We start from the raw sequence: 22,040 nt of genomic DNA on the forward strand, positions 1-22,040 counted from the left end.
TTTTATTGCTGTCAGGATTGTTGTATTCTAAAATGTTGACTCTGTGAGTTACACTTTTGAAGAAAAAATTGTATACACTTTTTTAAAAAGATACATTGATCTCAGCTAAATTGATCCAGTTAAAACAGATATTCCCAAGTTCTAGATAGTTATTATGATTACTATAGTGAAGCCCATCATTATAAAAAAAGGTGCAGTGAAAAACAGAAACATATTTAGAAAGAAAAAGAAATGGTTCTCTCAGCAACTTTCAGTGCCATCGCCCATGGTGTCTTTTGGTATCAGGTGTTGGGAGTGGGTGGCACCATATTATGGTTGTTCTCCTACTTCCTCCATGGCCCATGGCCCATAGGAGAGACGAAATCAAGGCCACAAGCTGTTAATCATGAGAATAACCTGTAATTTAACCTATCATGTACCCATCATGTCCTGTTCTATGGAAATCAGTTTTCACAGTCACAATGTCCACCCTTCAGCTGTGCTGCATATATGAAAGAAACATATAAAAACATGGAACTGTTGTTAAAAGCACATCTAATACACAAGGTGCAATTGGAATAACTGTAGAGATCTAAAAGTAGTGTCTCTGCTGCTGAGTATGCAGCACGGATATACCATGTGCAATAGAACCTCTGATCATGATCATAATGGGTTCCATAACTTTGGCCGCAAGCCAATTTGGTCATGACCCAAACATAATTTTGGAAATTTGGCGCTTACAAAAAAATGGTGCAGAAGGGGAAATCGGCTGCCAAAAAAAAATTGTGAATTTTTTGGTTGGAACAGAAGTGTTGTGACCAGAGGTTCTACTGTACTGTTGTTACGTATGTACAATAAATGGGACAGCCATGTAAGAGAGTCTCATTACATTAAAAAGAAATAACCAGTCCAAAAGAATTTGGTTTCAGAACAGAAAAACCTGTTGACTCAACAATAGTATTTTTGCCTCTGCTTCACATAAAATTGAGACTGATGAAATTGTTTGTGAAAATGATGAACAAGAAAGATGAAGTTTTGGGACAGATGTTTCTAAGAATAACTGATACCAAGATTAAGGAAGGCATTTTTGTTGGCCCACAGCTCAGATACAAACATTAATGACAAGCAATTCAAAGATATGTTAGCGGAGCCAGAGAAAATATCCTGGAAAGCTTTCACAGGTGTCGTTGACAATTTTCTATAGAGAACCAAATTATTACAAATAATAGTCAGCTGGTTGACAAATAGTACAAGAACATGAAGTGCAACATATCCCTGAAGCAGAGGTGGGTTCCTACCAGTTTGCACCTATTCGGTAGAACCGGTTCGTCAAATCTACCGAACCGGTTAGAAGAGGTTCCACCAGTGGACCCGGAAAGCAGGCCACACCTACAGAAGAGGTTCCAAACTTTTTTGAAACCCACCACTGGTCCTTGGATATGATTATTCTACACTATCATGCTCATATTTTTAAAACTCAGTGCCTCTGTGAAAGGTAAGGATGACTACTGCATTTGTGGTGCAATCAGAACATTTCGTGTGTTGAAGTGTGTTAAAAGATGCCTTTTAAAAAACAAGTTTACATCATATTCTTATGCATGCCAGTGCTGTGTGTGAGGTAATTTAAGGTGGTTCTGACAAGTGTCGTTGGCATCTTCATATCCGGTCACATGGGCGGCAAGCTACTCCCATCCGGTCACATGAGTGGCAAGCCACTCCCACAAAGGAAGCCACACCCACAGAGTAGGTTCAAACAATTTTTGAAACCCACCACTGCCCTGAAGATTCATTTTCTGCATTCACATTTGGACTTTCCCCCAGAAAATCTAAGTGTAGTCAGTGATGAACATGATTAAAGTTTTCACCCGGACATTGCCACAATGGAAAAACTGTATCAGGGCAACTGGAATCCATTAATGCTGGCTGACTATTGTTAGACACTGCAGTGAGATACATTGGATATTGAGTACAAACAAAAATCAGCAGCATTTGAGACCTGTTGAACTCATGCACCATGTAGGAAGCAGCATACCAGAAACATGTGATTAAATACTGTACATTATAGTTCTTAAAAGTTAATTTCATATTTCTCAAGTTCTTATGTAATACAGTTATTCTGAAATTATATTTCTGTTCAGTTTTAAGGCATTGATCATCATAATCATAAGTTTTTCAGGAAATAAAAAAAATGAAAATAATTATTGTCCAGTAAAACCCAAGTTCATTCAGGGTTCCTCGTTTCAGTCTGAATTACATATATCTGTTCTTGACAACTTAAGCTTTGTATTTAAAGAGCAAAAGTATGTGTAAAGTGAACATACTGATATTAAATAGGTTTATTGTTTGATTTAGAAAATACAATATGTACAGTATGAAGTTCAACAATCCAAAATGCCACACCTGCTGAGTTAAAGAAAGTATTGGAATAGAACCAGTTCAGTCTTTAAGGCCAAACACATTTACTTTAAAGTAATTTAATTTTAAATCAATATAGTTTCTTTAATACAGGCATGCATGGAGTCTATAAGCTACCCAAACATAGCTGGATAAAACAATCTGTAAAAAATCAAGTTACTAAAATAGTTTTAATTTTTATTTATAGTTCTAAATAATTTCAATTACACTTATAACTTCCTGATGACCGAAGCAAGCACGACAACCTACTGTACATGTCCACCATTACAGAATTGCACTTGCCATTAGCATACTCTTAAATCCATTATATTTTTTATACCTAAGATGTATTTTCTGTTATAGACATGCAATTCTGCCAGATTTATTAGTTATACATGGAATTAACTGATGCCGACTAGTGCTAATTATACCCCAAAACCATAAGGATTTTTTGATACATTAAACAATGATGATTTATATATGATTTACATATATGTATAAGGAGAATATAATTTCATTTCTAGTATTTCCTTCCTACCAGTATGAATGCATTTACAGATCAATGCATAAAAGACATTGCATACTAGAGTCATCTCAGAAATTATATTATTAGTAGAAAATTAATTATTGAATTAATTTGCCCTCTCTCATATCATACACTTCTAGAACATGTTTATCTGTTACATGCATTTCTCACTTCTGTCATGAAAGTTAAAACAGCATGTGAAGAGTTTATGTAGAAGTATTTTCTATCGGGGTTTTGAGGTGTCTGGATACCTGCCAAAAAGAATTCCCATAAAGTATATTTATGACATCATGATTCAAATAGGGAACACTGTGATCAAGCGCCATTTATAACATGCAGCTCTATTATGAATTTTACTGTATTGAATTTTGTACTCAATTAACCAAAATTGTTGAATTTCTCTGATGCAAAGATCTCTTTAAATAGGAATTCTCCATAGAATATTTATCATTTTAAAGTGTTTGGTATTAGGTATTTATTTTGTGTTCTTTGTTCAGATTTATTTAAGTAACACAATATATAATTGTTAAAAGTACACAGCCCCTTGAATAATTCTATACATCACAGATAGAGTCTGTGTTCACGCAAAATGATAAATTATAAACTGATAAATCACATTTTAGCTCAGAATATATTGGAACAGAATATTACGGAAGCCATGTTCTCTAGTATGTTTATGCTTCAGTATGCTGTATAAAGTCAGAAAATTGAATTAAATAAGGATCAACTCAAGCACAGGTAAGTGTGCCTGGACACAGCTGTATCCATATAACCCAAGGGATATTATTTTTTCCTTTTATCCTTTTATTTATCTCTTTTTCATCTATCATTTTTATTGTAAAATCAAAATATGCTTGCTCTGTGGTTGATCCCACAGCATTTATGTAAACTCAGTATCTTTTAATCCAAATTCCAAAAGGAAATCCATTAATGGGATGTTCCTGAAGGAAATCCATCTTTTTAACTTTCAATAAGCCTCACTATCCAAATTGGCTAGATAGTACTTCTTTTTCCTTGCTTTGTCTAGATTAATAAAGCCTTTTTCTGAATCAAAGAATGTAACCCAGCAAAATATAAGGCCAGAAATACAACTGCAGCAATAAAACATGTTCAAAACTATAAATTTCAGTACATTAATACATTAAAATATAACACAGCTAAAAACACACCATACTTCAATATAAAAAATATTAGTTTAAATATTAAAATATTAGTTTAAGAATGGAGATATATACAATGCTAGTGTATGTAGGAATCTCAATATAGTATGTATGTATGTATGTATGTATGTATGTATGTATGTATGTATGTATATATGTATGTATATAAACTGAGAGAACCTCAAACTGAGAGATGGGCAGCATATAAATTTAGTAAATAAAAATAAAAAACACTATACTTTATGTCTCAGCCCTACAACTAAAGTTACAGTTCCCTCGGGAATTTTGAAAGGGAGACTTCATTTGCTCTTTCTAATATCTTTGAGGTCTATTAATACCTACATAAAGACTACTAGCCATTTTTTCATGAAGTCTCAGTTGTGCAAGTAGAACAGGGGTGTTCACCTGGCAGCCTGCGGGCTGGATGCATCACGCACAGGCCATGCCTATTCCAGCTCCAGGAAGGGAAAAAACATCACAAAAGTCATGTGACAGCAACGTGAAGTTGTGAGTTTCACATCTGTGATGTAGAAGCTGCTATGTCCTTTCTCCTTTCCTCATCTCTTCTTGCAGATGCTACCTTGTCTATGAAATAGTTATGTCAAAGTTTTCTGGCACTAGTAAGGGAATCTTATTTGCATCCTGGGAATTTGAGACTCAGCTGAAGACAGATTTGTAAACGTTCCAGTGTTTTTGCTTTTTTAAACAGTCATTGTTCTCTGGAAGTTTTCAAATGGCCATCATTTAACTATTCAGTGTAATTTTATTATCAGTGCACCTTCTACTCATACTGTTTTCTAATATGTGGAAAGTTCAGTTAATGAATCCTAGAAATACTTACTCTACCCTTCACGTAAGAAAATACTTCATGAGATTTTCATCTTCATTAAACCACCCTCAAACAGTGACTGATTAAAGGTTTCAGGCAGAGATGGAAATCTTTATATCCCATTTTTAGATAACTGAAGATGCCAAGGATTTAACATGGCGTTCATGCAAGGCATCTCATTTATCAGTTTGTACATGTGCAGAGTGTCCTCCCCCTCTTTAATGTAAGTTTACATAAAGAGAAGTTGAAAGCCGAAGTTATGGATACTCAAACCAGCTCCAACCATCCCGAAACCATATTCCTTTATTTTATTTTCTGTTTCCCCATCTTTTCCTCTGTAGCTCATTCTTTCTTACTTACAGCCCTTTCTTTATTCATTATAGAAGAGTTTTGCTGAGATGGTACCATAGTAACTAGCAGGGGGTAAGAGTGATGGAGAACGGGAGGAAAGAAGGCCTGGATAAGGCTTGTTAGAGCGCCCCCTATCTGCGCTCGCCCTGCGCGCTCCGAACAAGCAGCAAATGGCTCTGGATTTGCGTGCTCCTTTGTGTGAGCACAGTCGGAGCAAAGCAGCGGCAGCGCACGCCGAATCTCTCCTGTCTACCCTGCTCTTCGAGACGTGGATCAGCCGTTCCAGAACCGGAGCCTCATCCCGCATCACCTCGACGGGAGCTTTAATCCCCTTTCTTTACTCTTCGAGGTAGAGAGCCGTTTGCAGAAATAAAGAGGTTGCAAAGAAAGGGGAGCGGGAGAGCAGAAGAGGAACAAGCAAAGCCAGCCCAAGAGGCAGACGGAAAAGAGCGCAAAAAGCGCCGAACTCTCCCAAGGCAGGCGCGGAGAGACCTGCCGCCTGGGCTCTGCCAAGTGGCGTGGGAGGGGAGACCAGAACTTGAAGTTACCTGCCCTGCCCTAGGAGAAAAGCCGGGGCTTTGACTGCCCCTTTCACAGCCCTCGGCAGACGAGAACGGAGCTTTTCGGAAGAGTTTTGCTCCCCCTCTTTCTTCTGCTTCCAAAGCGTAAACGGATGTGAGGCAGAGAAGGTGCTTCTTTTGCTTCTTCTAAACTCGGGGCGCCTCAGCCTTTGGAGGAGGGGGGACGTTTTGCTTTTGCTTGAGTATAAGCACAAAGAGTGAAGCCGAGGAGTTTGCTTGATGTTTTAGGGCAATGGACGTAAGATTTTATTCGCCACCGCCACCAGCACCACCTCAGTCGGGCGCCGCTCCTGATACCCCCTGTCTGGGACCTTCTCCTTGCTTGGACCCCTACTACTGCAACAAGGTGATTTTGCGTTTTCTCTCTACAACACCCCCTCTTACCCCGTTCCCCGGGAAGCTGGGCGGTTGGGCAGATGGCTGAGTCTCGAAAGAGAAGACCTCAGGCTCGGCAGGTTGCGCATTTGAGCGAAACCCTCAAAGAAAAGCGTCAACGCCGTTTGGCTGGCGCGCCTCTATTTTAAAGGGAGATGGAAAAGCCAAGCGCTTCCTTTCTGCTCCTGTCTTTATATTGTGGGCGACCTATTGCTGGGGTGGGGAGTGAGGCGGGGAGGCGTGTGGACGCGTTGCAAAAGTAATCGCCTTCTCTTCATTTCTTGCACTGTTAGCCTGAGTGCTTCTAAAATATAATCCGGGTGAGGGGGTGCGGTGATGGGCAGATGATTGTGGAGGAAGTATTGCCCGTTTCTGAGTTCTGGCCCTTACTCGTAAGTTCCACAGCAGTGGAACGAAGCATCCTTAAGAGGAAATAACTCTAGGATCTGAAGTTGAAAGTCTCTGCTAAGTCGTACTTCTGTATATCGTACAAGGTTTGCAGGGAGGGGGGGGGATAAATTCATCGCCCAAATAAGCACTTCTCAGGTCTGCTTTCAGTCACCGAGGCAAGAATGACAAAGCATTTGGTTCGGGTGTCACATCTTAGCAAAGAGTTTGATGGAAAGGGAATTGGAGTTTCAAAAATCAGAAGAGTTGAAGTCTTTGCATTGAAGGTCCGGAGCACTTAGTTCAGAATTAAAAGGCATTTATCATCCTCCTTTATAAATGCAATAAAAAACTCAAACACAAAACCCTTTTTCTTTCTGTTATGTGGGCTGCTGGATAGAGTTGAAGGCATTGTCAGGGCAGCAGGAAAGCAAGTCTAAAGTTCTGTCGAGGTCATGGTATCTCTATCTACTCAGGAGTAAGTCTTTCTTGGCACTTAATTCCAAGTTGCTACTAATAGAACTGAATCTTAAGGCTTTCTTTGTGCAGTCATTCTTTGTATTTAATATTTATGTCCAAAAATAAAAGCCAGAATCATATACTGCTTTCCACATAAGTTCTTCCTTTGGTTAATTTTACCTAGTTGCTCTTTTATGAATAACATGAATTTCCACCTTGACCCCTCTGATCCCCATGGGCCTCAGAGGAAAACATTGGTCAGCTTTCACAATCAGTACTTGAAATGCACTTCATAAAGCAAGTATGGCAATAGGATTTATTTAATCCTGGATGTCAGTTGGGCTTTGTTTAAGAGCTTGTGGAACATTGGTGCTTCTGCAAGCATTATCAGATGTATTTGTGCCTGTACTTATATGCCTGACCAATGCTAGGTTTTTCTCTGGTTTTAATTGTTTATAAAGATATAGGTGATCAAGATTCTACAGAAAGGCAGTACGTTTATTTACTGAAAAGGATGGGTGGGGGGAGGAATCTACTGTTAAGTGTTATCTCCCAGCTTTGGTGCATGCATGTATTTCAAGATTTTCAGATATGCTATGCGAAATATGACAAATTCTGATTTATGCTTGTTTTACAAATACATGATGTTGCAGTTCTATCATTAAACTCTTCAGCCTTCAGGAAATCTCTAGCATGTGCTCATGGGTCAGTCATGTTGTGTACCATTCATTTCTATCCCTGATGATAACAAGAGACTTATTTTATCCCTTTGATTTTATAAAGTGAAATCTGGACAGCAGTGACACAAGAGATACCATAAACAGCCTTGTGTTTTGTGATTTAATGTAGAATGTGGTTCTTGATTAAGATCAAATAAAACTCTTCCTGTAAAAGTTTTCTCTAGGTGTGCTACTCTGGAAAAGAAATGATAGCAGGACTACTCTCCTCCCCCATATGCAAAGCTGTTTCTGTGCTCAGGTTCTTTAAGTACACAGTAATGATAATTATAAAACTACTTTCACCTTGTGACTTATCACTGTTATCTTTTATGCTGAATGGTAAGCTTTCCATGCTCAGAAAAAAGAAGTATTAAGTAGAATTAATGACTTAAGTACCAAAGGGCCTGAAGAAACCATTTGGCAGTGAAAACTGGAAGTTATTAAATCTACCAGTGATTTAAAGCTTCAGAAAGAAGGTAATGACTTGAATACATATTTTGCCCATCATACTCAGGATGGTGGTCCAGATTTAATTTAAACGTTAAATGCTTTGGAAAATCAGGAATTAAGTTGATATATGAAATCATTTTCTAATTAAGGATTTTAAATTATTTTGGGTGGATACATTTAAAAATCCTTTGCATGCATCCTTTCATTTTCTCTTCCCAATCAACTTTTTATATTAATTATTAGAAATGCTCATAAAAATGAACAAACTTTTTCTTTGACTGTGCATTCTATTTAACCCAATCAAGACAGACAATAGATGTCAAAAATACTACATTCCCATCCTTTTAAAACTCAGAAGTGACATGCTAGGAATGTTTCTCATAAGGCAACATTCTTTAAGCAATAGATATCTCTGTCAAGCTGCTATGCCAATGACCATTGATTATCCTAAATGAACTTAGGATAGCTTTGCTACCTGGGCCCCTATGAGGCATGTGTTGACTGAGAATCTAATTTTCCTGCATTCTCCTAGTCTCAGTCAATCTAGCTGATTACAGTTGTAATAAAGTCTAAACTTTTTCTCTTGTTTCTCCTGGCTGCAGAAATGCACATAATTTAGTCATCTTCTATTACTGCTGCTGGAATTTTTTTTTCTGTAATGTTGCATCCCCTTAAACAACTTTGATGAATGCAAATAAAAAGGCCAACTTGTATCCTAGAATGCTAGAAACATTTTTATTGCAGGGGAAAAATATTTGAATCAGCGGAATTTTGACAGGCGCTTGTAAGCATCTACATTCACAATTTCTTTCATCTGTACTGATTATAAAAGGTAAGGTAAATATTAATTTGATTTGGTTATTGGCATTAGAGTTGCTTTTATGTTAGAATAATTCCATTTATGTTAGTGGAGTTGTTCTACAATGTGGGTGAAAAATAAATACATCTAAACATGTCAGAAATATTGCCAGGTAATCAGCATAACTTTTATTAGTGGTTTTAGCAAACATGCCCTTTGCATAATATTAAATACATTGTACATAATCTAAGAACCAATATTATCTAGACTTGTGTCTGTTATACTGGTTATAAAGAATTAGGCTTCATAACTGTTTTACATACTACAAAATATTATAGGGAGTTTTTTTAATTTTCTTTTCTGTTAGCTATCTTTGTTTCAAAAGATTATAAAGGCACTATCTTTAAAATGATGACTTAAACAGTTTAATTGGCAATTGCTGTGTTTTCGCTTGCAGTATAACGTCCTTTGAACATACTGTCTCAGATCATGTTTCTTTCTCCAGCTAAACTCAGAGGGAGAAAAGTGAAAGAACAATGCAAACAATGTTAGTTATGGCAACTGTGTGAGGTATCCTTTATACAAATAGAGAGAATGGTGGCTGTATATAGGTCAGTCTTTGAAATAATATAGTGAAACTCATAGGCCAGGCAGACAAATTTAGACTTAAGGTATTATGGTTCATCTCTGAAACTTAGAGGAGAGTTGGTAACCCTCTAACCCGGAGATACATGAACAATGGCATTTTTGGAAAACATTTTGTGGTACATGCACATTTCCTAGTTTTTTGCTTTTTAAAGATGTCCTGTTTTCAGTTTAAATATATTTCCATAAAAATCTATTCTTAACCTTTCTAGCCACGGTTTTGATAAATTCTGGTGTGAAAAGATTTTTGCTTATGATTTTGTCACTTGCCATTATTTCCAGCATTGCTGATATATGAAGCATTTGCTTTAATATAAGTCTGTTTTGACATAATAATATCCAAATCCATAATTTGGATAATAAGAGGCATGCTGACTTATGCCAAGAATGTTCTCTATTGCTTCCAGTAGTTAGCCTGGCTTTTCTGCAATCTGTTCCTTAAAAGTAAAAGCCCACAGCTAATATACAGTTAACTTGTCAGTATAGTGAAAAAAAGCCAAGCTGATAAGTGTATGAAAGAGGGAGAACATATCCTAAACAAACAAGGAAGCAGTTAACACATAGTACATGTATAAACCACATTTTATAACTTTCAGATTACTGTTTGAGAACAAATTTATAATAGAGCTTTATTATTCTTTTACAAGATTATTTTCTACTATCAGCTAAATTATTTTTGATAGGTATTAGTTTTCTAATGTTGACATTGTAAATACCCAAAACGAAATTGCAGATGTTGCTGTTTAGAAGTTGTCCCAAAAATGCATTTATTACAAGCATAATTCCCCTTGCCTGATGCTTAATTTGCTCAACTTTATTACTTCTATTGAAATTGTTAAATTATTGTATTTATTTGAGGAGGTTCTAAAAAATTTTTTTATTTTGAGATATTTCAGCTCTGTGTAAAAGAGGATGCATAAATTCAAATAAATATTGGATTATTTCTGTTTTTACTGCCTAAAATGATACCTCGGAAGAGGATATTATACATTTTTTTAAAAAAATATTTTTGTTTATTAAAAGTTTCTGTGTACTTCAATGTTTTTACTGCTGGGTTGATACTGAACTGTAAAAAGTGTAATATTTTAATACACTTTGTTGAAGTTAGTAAATTTGTTGTTTCTTTTCAGTTGTTTCTTTTCAGTGTGGTTTCCAAAATATCATTGCTTTACATTTGCTTCAAAAATATATAACTTATACTATTATAAAGCTAAATTGTCTTATTTCTTGACATAACTGTAACACAGACATAACAGCAGCAACAACAACAACAACAATAATAATTGCACAACATATGTACAATGAGATTGGTTGAGGTCCCTCAGTGCATCCCCCCAACACAATACAACTAACAATGAAAACAAAAAGAAAAGAAATATTCCTAACCCAATAAATCACATTAACAAACGCCCAGTCCCATTTTACCAGTGTGAACATGTTACACGTTGCCTGTGAGGTCAAAACCTTTCACTATGTAACATTTGTATATTTTGTATTATTAATATACAAATTGAATATATCATTTTATAGAGAAGCCTTACCTTTCATATGAGAGAGAAAGGAACTTAACTAAAATAATGTGACATATACATAACAACATTTCAAAACAGTTTTCTTTGTAATCATGAATATGCTGAATCAATTGATTAATTATTATCATATAGTTAATATGAACTGATAAACATACACACATTGGAAGTAAATCCCACTGAATTCAGTAGGACTTAAGTCTGTGTAAGTATGGTAATTATTTAGTATCAATTGATTATAATTATTATCAATTGACAATGTTTTCCTTAATCCTATGAAAATCCAAATATATCTGAATAATGTCTACATTTATTAATCTAAATGTGAAATTAAATGTGAACTTCAATTTTAAGTTAATTATTATGTGCATAATTATATTTCAACTAATTTCACATAAAACACTCTATGTTTTTGCTCAGGTTGGATAAAAATAAGGAAATTAGTCATAAAATAGATAATATGAGAAATAGTTTAGATGGGGTTGAAGATGAGAATTGGCTTTAAAAAAATACATCTGGGGCATACCTATGTGAAAACTTTGGATTTCGTCCCCAACTCTCTGAATCATTAAGAATAATAAAATAGAACAGTTTTCCAACTTGGTTTAGGATGAAGCTCCTAGAATTTGAAGCGTCCTACTGAATCATGTGACTCACTGCACTGAGAAGATATAACCCACCACTGATTCAAAAGCATGTAAAAATCCAAGTAGAAAAAGAGGAACCACCTTTGGTGGGAAGGTAACAGTGTTCTGTGCGCTTTCGGTGTTTAGTCATGCTGGCCACATGACCATGGAGACGTCTTCGGACAATGCTGGCTCTTCAGCTTTAAAGCAGAGATGAGCACTGCCCCTAGAGTCAGGAATGACTAGCACATATGTGCGAGGGGAACCTTTACCTTTAGTAATTTTTCATTGGGATCAGAAAATCAAGTTCTCGATGTAAATACCAATAATATCAGTTTCTTTGTTGCCCATGATTTTAATATGAATGAGATTTTTCTGTGTACAATTTTATTTTATTTTTTGTCATATTTGGTAACATTTATGTTTCTGTTTTTATAACTGTTTTGCTCCAACTTTTTTTTCTTCTGGTTTCTTTTGTGTCATCAAAAGTCTTGAAATAGTTTTATGTCAGTGAATGAATAAAATTTATTGCCTCTTTTCCGTGTTTGAGTCAAATATTGGGTCAAATACAGAACAGTTCACTTAGTGACCGTTCAAAGTTACAATGGCACTGAAAAAAAATGACAGTTGCAGTGTCCTGGGATCATGTGATCACCTTTTGTAAACTTCTGACAAGCAAAGTCAATGAGAAAGTCAGATTCACTTAACAACTATGTTGCTAATTTAACAACTGCAGTGATCCACTTAACAATTGTGACAAGAAAGGTTGTAAAACTGGGCAAAATTCACTTAATGTCTCACTTAGAAACATAAATTTTTGGCTCAATCGTGGTTGTAATTCGAGGACTACCTGTACATATTACATATTCTCTGGCTTTGAAGAATATCACTCATCTTTAAACTGCTATATTTGTCTGGTTTCTTCTGATTGTAGTTAAGGTCTGAGTGTGGTGTAGCTAAAGTTCAAATACAATTCCAGTTCACTGAATAACTTTATGCCAGTCTCAAACAATGCAAACCCTAGGAAAGTTGTAGGAAAATGGAGAAAGAAGTATATGCGCAATGCCTTGAGTTCCTGGATAAAAGCTGAGAATTTTTTTACAAAAATTAAGGCACTATTAATTTTTCTTCTGCACAGTTTGAATTCTCAGTTCTATAGATTTTAGTGATTGATTAATTAATTAGGCTGATAGAGGGATTTTAAAAGAGGATATTCTGATTAATTAATAACTTCCTTTGGTGTATCTTGTTCGAATTGTCTGTATGTATATATTTCCTAAAGTTGATTTTATTAGGTTTTAAAATTGTTTTTCATTTAAAAATGGGAAAGAATATGTCAGATATTGAGGTTTAGATATGCAGTATAAATTAATTGGTTTACTCTTTCTTTTCCTGTTTTGCTAATTTGTCCATAGTTCATAATCTTGACTACTCCTATCATTCTAGTTTGCCCATGCTACCAGATTTTTTTGTCTGCATATAAGCCAGTGTAATAAAAAGATTAATAATATCTGTGTGCTTTGAAATACTCTATGGAGAGTATTGGAAAATTGATTAGGGAATGTTAACAGTTGTGTAACAAACCTACAGATATAAATATCTTCTTTATTTTGTTTTCATGCAATTTAACTGAAGTGGTTGATCTTTTGAAATCATGATTGGCCATGGTAATGGAATGAATAAGAAACAACTAAGCTCAGTCAAAATAAGATGAAGATACTGCTTATATTTGATTGATATGGCCAGTAAAGTGGTGTTCAGTTCATTCTGGGCTGCTAAAGGTTAAGCTGGCAATTAAGATGTGCATTTGGATCCAAAATTTTCAAAAAAGACATGGCTGACCTTGGTTTAAAGTATCTTAGGATGCTAAAGCCAATTTTGATCTTGTCTGGATCAAAACAAATAGTTACAATTATTGGTAGAGGTATTCTGTTAGCCTATGATTTAATCTAATAATTTGTAACACATGGTTCTGTTTTTAAAATATTTAAAACCTTCTGGTAATCTATAACAGATTATCAATTTAAATGAAAAGTTCATTATTTTTCACTATTTTGTCACATTCTCCTGCTGCTAAATCATTTGGGTTCCATCCAGGAGTGGGTTCTAGCTGCCACTACTGCTGGTTTGCTCATGGGTGTGCTGCATGCGCAGTGCAATAAGAATTGTTCTGCACATGCACAGAAGCGAAAAACAAGATGATGGCGCCTATGGTGCTGCCCAGAGAACCGGTTCAGGAGTGTGGCAGGCCTGGGTTGCTGCCGGTTCCAGCTACCCAGGCCACCAAACCACTATTGGTTCAGCCGAAACAGTCCCAAGCGGTAGGAACCCACCACTGGTCCCATCTCAAATATTTACAGTCATTCAAAGAGTTACCTAAAGAGAATCCGTGTCCATATTTACTTATGTGGGCTCAAGGATAATTATGTAAGATCTTCCTCCAAGCGTAGTCTAGAAATTCCAAATAGTGGTAATCAAGTGAGTCTCCCCAACATGGTCATTATAATCCATGATGCACAATCAATCAAAATGCCCTCTTGGACACATATTTTGTGAGCAATACTTTGAAGATCTTGTTACTCCACTGTGCTAGTTTTGTTTTATCTTCATTGTTTTTAATTTAGCTATAGTCAGAGCACTTCCATTATTAGATGGTGTAAATGTCAATCAAATAAAATATACTGTACACATAATTAAATGGTTTTTCAAGTATTTGCCACATTATTATTGCACTGCATAGATTGCTCTCTGCTTCTTATTTTTTCAATCATTTTTCCATTGTTTGTTGCATCATTATTCATTAAGCTTATTTCAATCCCTTCTTTAATTAATTACTTAACAGTTTTATTTTCTCCCTCCCATCTTCATGTTAGCACCATAAGCCTTTTTGCAGACTTTTGACCACCTTCTGATTCTTAGCCTATATTTCATTATGGCCATTGGTTATCAGTACTTAATTCCCAGCTAGCATGACTATATGTTAGAATCTTCACTGTGATGTCTTCTGTTTCCTGGACAAATTTCTTCTTCCACATACAACAATTTTCCACATTTCTTTCCCTCACGTTTTCAGTTGCGAACATGTTTCTAAAACAAAGATCTTGGGGGGAGGGGGGAATCTATGGAAAAAGCATCTTTGATCTTGGGAAAAATGACTTCTAATTCATCACTACTGTAAACACAAGAGAGAAAGTCCAGGTTTTGGACTGTTACTGCGTAGTAGTCCTGCAGTTGTGGAACAGCCTCTTTACAAGTAAAAATAGCCTCACCTCTGTTTGAGTTTATGGAAAACATTAAAATGGAACCCTTTCGGAAGGCTTTATTAAACAATGCCTCAAAAATATATTATGAATATATTATTTTCTTTGGGTTTTACTTTTGAGAATTTACTGTTTGATTTATATTTGTATTTAGTATGATATTCTGCCTTTTATAAGCAATAAAAGTTATATAATTAGGTTAGTATTAAAATTTAATCAATAAAATTAAATATTTAATTGTTACTTTAGTTCTTATCTGTCAGCTCCTTTGCCTATGCAGCTTTCGGCCTCTAAGCATCTTATTCTTTATATTTGCTAACAATATAGCTTATTAAGCTGAACTGTTTGTTTGTTTATCACATAGATCACACAAATCCATTATGTTCAAACATTAGACTTCACCAAGTTTTTTCAAGACCTACTATGTTTTGGGAACCTGGATGAAATGTTAACTCAAGGCTTACTGTTTCCTCTGCATTCTTACTTAGAGAATGTTTGGTATTTAAAACATTTTTTAAAAAACATTCCCTTATGTTGGAATGGGGGCTGGGATTCTAATCTCTTTCATCAGCAAAATAATTATCGGAAAACAGAACAGAACCAATTTGGGCTTGAGGGGAGAAGCCATCTAACGAAATATTAAGTTAATGTGCCAGAACTAGCTAGGGACTTTAAAGGGAAAAAAATCCATATAAGATGTTGAAAATGTGTTCTCCAATGGGAAAGGAAATTGCCAAGCTTTCCATAGTAAGAGTCCTTTCTTCCCAGTCATGTGACCCAGGGCAAAACAGGTTTTAAGTATTGGAAAGAATTCCAGAAGCTATGTTATGTTTCCTTTCTCTAATCTCTCATCATTGAAGTTTGGCTTATTTTTATTTTCACCACACTCTGTGCACAGGGATTGAAAATGGTGCCAAAAGAACTTTTCTTTAATAGCTCTAATGTCAATTTGATTTTTCTTATTACACTATATGAAAAAGGTAATATCATCAGTCTCTACAAAGAACTCTGACTGATATCTACTTCAAATCCAAATAATATTGTGTCATCCTTTTATGCCTGCTTCTAATAATATTTATTTTATGTCTTTATTATTTTTTTAATAAATAACTCAAGGTGGTGAACATACCTAATATCCTTCTTAATTCTATTTTTTTCTACAACAACAATCCCGTGAGGTGGGTTGGGCTGAAAGGAAATGACTGGCCCAAGGTTACCCAGCTGGCTTTCATGACCAACAGAGTCTCAGAATCTTCTGGTTTCTAGGCCATCATCTTGACTGCTGTAACAAACCAGCTGTCCAGTGATACCTTTGCATTTCATTGAACATCTACCTTTGCACCTCTGTCTAAGTCATACATTTAGGAGTAGCAGCAAATAAATGTCATGTGGTAACAACTGTTTTGGTGCAGATCATATCAGAGTTTTGGCACAGCAAGTGGGTTGATAATCAAAATCCTATAAAAGCTTTTATTCTATTACACATTTATTCTAACGTATATGGAAAATATATAAATAATTCTATAATGGATATGTTCAATGTTGCTGCAGTTTATGTTATGATTATACCACATATAGAAAAATGAAAGTTTTGTCATTTTTTTTAAATAAAGGAAACTGGTAATAGTAAAAATGTTGCTTATTTGTGTATCGAGAAAAGCAATAATAGAGAATGGATTTCCTGTGTAAGGGAATTTAACCACACTAAGGATACACAATGACTCTCTTTTGAGTTGCCATGTTATAATGTATATAATTCCTTGAAGTACTACAGGCATTTATCTTCTTTTACAATGGTTGAAAAAAGTGTAATTTGTGACATAAAGCATAATCCAAATATAGTAAGTCTCAATTCAATTTTTAAAGCTTGTAGGCTGTTCTATTGTGAATTAGGGATGAATATAATATTTCTACTATCTACCACTATTCTTAACTGGGAGATGGGATCCCAAGAAATAATAACTAGGCAATAATGTATATTCATCCTATTTTCTGGTGAAAAACAATGAGAGGTTTCCTTCTTTACTTCTTATTTATCAGTGATCTGGAAGGTTTTATTGTGACATCAGTGAAACCACCATCTTCTCTTTCTGTGCTTCAGAATGAGAAAATGGATTTGGCCTCTTTTCTTTGAGTTTTAGTGAGATTATATACCAGTATTTTATTTTCCATGACATGGTTTCTTTTTTCTTTTAAGTTTTAAATTATTAGAATATATTTTCTTCTTTTATTCATTTGTGAATAATTCTTGGAAACTGCCTTGACAAATCCCTGCAGTTTTTTTGGCAATTTTTTTTTTTAGAATTGGTTTGCCATTGCCTGCTACCTAGGGCTAGAAAAGAATGACTTGCCCAAGATCACCCAACTGTCTTTGTGCCTAAGACAGGACTGGAATTCCTGGTTTCCTGGTTTCTAGCCTGACACCTTAATCCCTGCACCAAGCTGGCTCTCTGGATATATTATAATTATATATAAAATGATAACTTTTTATAGAGTTAGCCATATAGCTAACCCATTCTAAATCTGGGCTATTTGTCTTACATAGAGATTTGCATATTATAAAACATGCTAAATCTGGTTTGGTCCAAAAATGGTTCCCATGGTTTTATTGACTTGCTTTTCTTTGACAAGCAGAGTGTAAATGTAGAAGATGAAATTGCACAGATAAGCCTTAAATTGGAATGCCTAAAAAGGAAAATAATTCTGAAACAGAAAAAAGGTATATATTATATCCAACAAATGCAGTAATTAAAATTAGTTAGAGATACTTATAGATAGTAGAGCTTAATATCAAAGTTAATTATATATATATTGTGTTAATTTATTTCTACTGGGGCATAAAAGACTGCTCATAATGGACTCTCAATGCTGTATTCAGTTGCTAAGGATAATAGGATAATCTGTCCAAAAATTAAGCTCTTTGGAAATAAATTATGCTGTTATTTTCCAAGTTAACTTTTGAAAATTTATTGCAGCACTAATCTTTCAAGACCTACTTGTATCGTTAATGGAAATGTGCGTTAGAAACACCAGGTTCTTTTCTCATTAATGAGGAGAGTTAATTATGTTAGAAATGTTTCATTTTATATTTAGTTTTATATTCTGGAGATTAATATTCATGAAGTGGAAGTCTGAAATGTGGCATTAGATTCTGGTTGGAGCTATAGATATTCAGACAGACTGTTTAAGTGGAACAAGAGCAAAGAGTAAACCTTCTAGAAATTTACCCATAACTGATTGGCCAATAATAAACTTGTTAATTTTGTTCTGAAAAAGTTTTCATTTAAAAAAAATTATATTGATAATTGGTTATAGCAAACATTATATTTCAATAACAGATAATTTGCCTACTGAAGTTTGCATAATGTGCTAATCATCTCTAGTGGTTAATAAAAGCCTCCTATCTCACTCCCCTGATGGCTATAAAAGGCTATTAAGTTTGTGGCAGCAGTTCAGGTACAGCTGCTATGTGTTAATAATGCATAATTATCCCACTAATAAACACAGCAAAGGTCATCACCTCCAAGCTCCTAAAATACGTATTTTATTTCCAAAATATTTATTAACACTTCAAAAGCATATTTGCTCATTTTAGTTAACTATATACATAGCTTCTTGGGTGACATAGTTTTTAACACCCCAGTTATTCAGTAAACAACCTAATGCATGTTGTAGCTAATCCTTTATTGCTATTCTGCTACTCTATTATCTCCTAAGCATTTGTGTACATTGGTCTGTCTATGGTGCAATTAAAAACAGTGCTTGGTGGAAATGCTAAATTTTAAGTGGATTTGTTTAAGATAAGAGAAAGTCTGTGGGATTCAGATTTGAAGACAATCTGGATTGGGCATGCTTACAGTGGTTTTGACTGAGTGCATTCTGCTATGCCACTAACCTCCTTATTGCTCACATATCCTTTTGGTGGGGATAGCTGTATTCATAAAGGCTTTATAAAATATATTTTCTCCAGACAAGGAGGATTCACGTGGGATTTCCATTTTGCCTAGGAAACATGCAAATCAATAGGCAGCACTTATCTGCATTGAAATTAGGTATACTGTAATTTATGGGCACAGTGATACTCCATCCCCCAGTCCCTCTTCCATAGCCTAACGTTCTGGTTATGTCTCCTTGGAGAGAAGCAACTGAACAAAATCTCATTTTCATATCATGTGCTATTGTCTTGTGTTTTCTGTTATTCATTTTGATAACCTTGCATTTTCCCTATCCTGTTTTGATTTGGAAACAAATGTTCAGGGAGCTGAGAGATTCAGCAGTGTTTCTGTCATCAAGAGAAATGAGAAAAGCCTGACTTAACTGAAGGACTTTTATTTGTGCTGTACATAGCATACAACAGTTCATTTGTCATGCTTTAAATATATAATACCAGCAATAAAATATGTTGTGATATATGTAGTGTCTGGCCCCATTGCCAGGCACAGTTGTGATATATGTAGTGTCTGGCCCCATTGCCATTGTTTGTCGTCTCTACGGTTGTCTTTCACATCATCCCCCTTCAGCAGAATTTGACACAATTTCTAGCTTTCATTGCTGCGTTTTCATTGCACAATATACATGAGTTTGACAGGGTGTGTTGAGGACAACTCTGGCAAGCAATTGATATTTTGAAGTGGCAAGCGTTTCAGCAGCTGCTTGCTTGTGAAAAAGGAATGATAAGATATAGTGTATTGTTAGTTTCGAGCAAAGCATTAAGGTTTAAGCTCTGTAAAAATATACACATTATTCGTCAGTGGGGAAGCAAGGCTTTTATGTTTTTTAGAGCTTAGCTCCTTGGCTGATGTGAACTAGAATGACATTGGTTTAATGGTCAGTAAATGAATAGGAGTACTTTGAATTTGGACTGCTGCCAATTTTGCACCAACAAAAGGACTGACAAAAGAGAGATTTTATGTGAAATGCAAAGCACAAGAAATGTTTTAGACAGAAGTGAAGAAAGAGTAATAGGAAAATTCCAAAAGGAAAGATTGTTCTTATTTGTAAGGCTGTCAGTAATATAAAATAATAGCAGATTAGTTAAACTGTATGTTCCCTGGGTTCAGCAGTTTTGGCTCTAAACTATCTCATGTAAAACTGCAAATTTGTTTTGAAGATATCTAATCTTTTAGAATGTATTCATGTGGAATTTACATATTACATTATCTCTCAAGGGACTGTTGACAGAACATTGCAGATGACCACTGCTAAGTTATCCAAGTATCTCTCCATTCTAATGGTGCAAAATTATTGTTTAATCAGATGTGATACTGATTAATGTGATACAAAATCAATATACAGCATTTATTTTGAAGGCAGTTTGTAATGATTGCTTATAATTCAAGATGGATTTGATTTCCACCTGAGTCACTGACTGATATCTATGAAGCAAATTTTCAGTATTTGTATATATTAATTTAGCAGAACTGTGATCTTGTGGTGGCCAATTGCTTTCAAATATGTATCAACAGGCAACAACCATGCAAACGTTTTATATATTAATTTCACATCAATTGGCAGAAAGGCAGTTAGAAGGATGCATTATTTACTCAACTGTTACAACTGGAAGTGTAACTCTTGGTTTTTGCATAGTACCTTGTATAGATCTCCATTAATTATATTTATTAAATGTATTATTTAAAATAATTATAAATAATAATTATTTATTAATTTGAATTGATAAATTTTACCTTTATTTAGAATATTAGAGCTAAAAGCTTTTGCTATTTTAAAAACTTTTCTAGAACAAATATGAACAAAAATTTAACTATCTTGATTTTTTCCTGTATAAAAACACTTAATAGTAATTATTTTAAAAGTGAAAAAATCAATTTACAGTATATTTATATTATATTTTTATAATATGTATTAAATGTAATATATATTATATTTTAAACATACAAATAAAAAGTCTTATAATATATTTATAAGCTTCATTATCAATAATATTAAATTTTAATCACCCCATATACTTTAAACAAAATGTTTTGCTTTTTTTTACAGTGTTAACCCAATCTAGATTTTAAAAAAAATCTTCCTGCTGATAACAAAACTGTTACTGTTTAAACTCTCATTCCGCAGTTAGTTGGGACGCTTCAGTGAATGTTGTCAAAAAGGCTGTTTTCCTGAGTGACGGCCTTATAAGGATATGAATAGAAATTTTAATTGTACATCATGTGTGCATTTCATGGAGCTAGTAAATTTACTGTCGGTGTTTAATTTTGTATTTTTATGGGTCAAGCACAAAAAGAACAAATTGAAATATTTTCCTTAAAATTGTTTAGAATACATTTGTCAGCTGATATATTTATGTTAAAGCAATCTAAATACAATGAAAATAGTTTGATTATTCAAATTATTCACTCATTTCATTGTAAAATTGCTAATAGAAAATGACAGAAGATAGTTTCTTACAGCATTTGATTTGAAAAATTATGACCTGTATTCTACCTACAAAATTGGCTTTAAAATAAAGTAAAAACTTGTTTAACATGTGGTACAATTAAATAAATCAATTAAGCCACTTCATTTTAAGTAATAAGAATTTCTTGTCTTAAAAGGAAGTAAAATTGCCCAAAACGCAATGCGAAAACCTTACATAAAATTAACCAGGATTAAAATCTGTCTAATCCAGCAGGGCTTTCTTCTCTTAGACAGACAATAGATGTTGTCAAAAAACCATATGAGTAATTCATGGTAGTGAGAAAGGGTGTATGTCTATTGTTGTTTTTCTCAAGCTGGAGGAATGCTTGAAATAATTTTCAGTCCCCAGGGAATTTCTGCATAAAGGTGTTAGTTGGTAACTCAGTTGTGGCACTTCAAAATCCCCATTATTATTTTCAATATGCAAAGGAAAAAGGAGACACGGTTTAGTGTAACTGTTAAGACAGAAACCTTAACAGAAACTAGGAAACTGTAAACCAGGCTAGAAACTAGGAGACTGTAAATTCTAGTTCTGTCTTAGGCACCAAGCTAAC

General features: G+C 34.6%; 1 protein-coding gene across 1 annotated transcript in view; it reads left to right on the top strand.

Moving 5' to 3' along the window:
• The first annotated feature begins 5,436 nt into the window (after positions 1 to 5,436).
• TOX (thymocyte selection associated high mobility group box) overlaps positions 5,437 to 22,040 on the top strand; it is a 233,444-nt gene continuing 216,840 nt past the window's right edge. Inside the window, exon 1 of the mRNA XM_087707035.1 lies at positions 5,437 to 6,166. Coding sequence (XP_087563161.1) covers positions 6,053 to 6,166 — 114 coding nt within the window. The 5' untranslated portion in view covers positions 5,437 to 6,052. The remainder of the gene's footprint in view (positions 6,167 to 22,040) is intronic.

The sequence above is a fragment of the Thamnophis sirtalis genome, unplaced genomic scaffold, assembly GCF_051295495.1.
Source record: "Thamnophis sirtalis isolate CommonGarterSnake01/CBP01778 unplaced genomic scaffold, rThaSir2_p1.2 scaffold_2, whole genome shotgun sequence".
Taxonomy (NCBI): domain Eukaryota; kingdom Metazoa; phylum Chordata; class Lepidosauria; order Squamata; family Natricidae; genus Thamnophis; species Thamnophis sirtalis.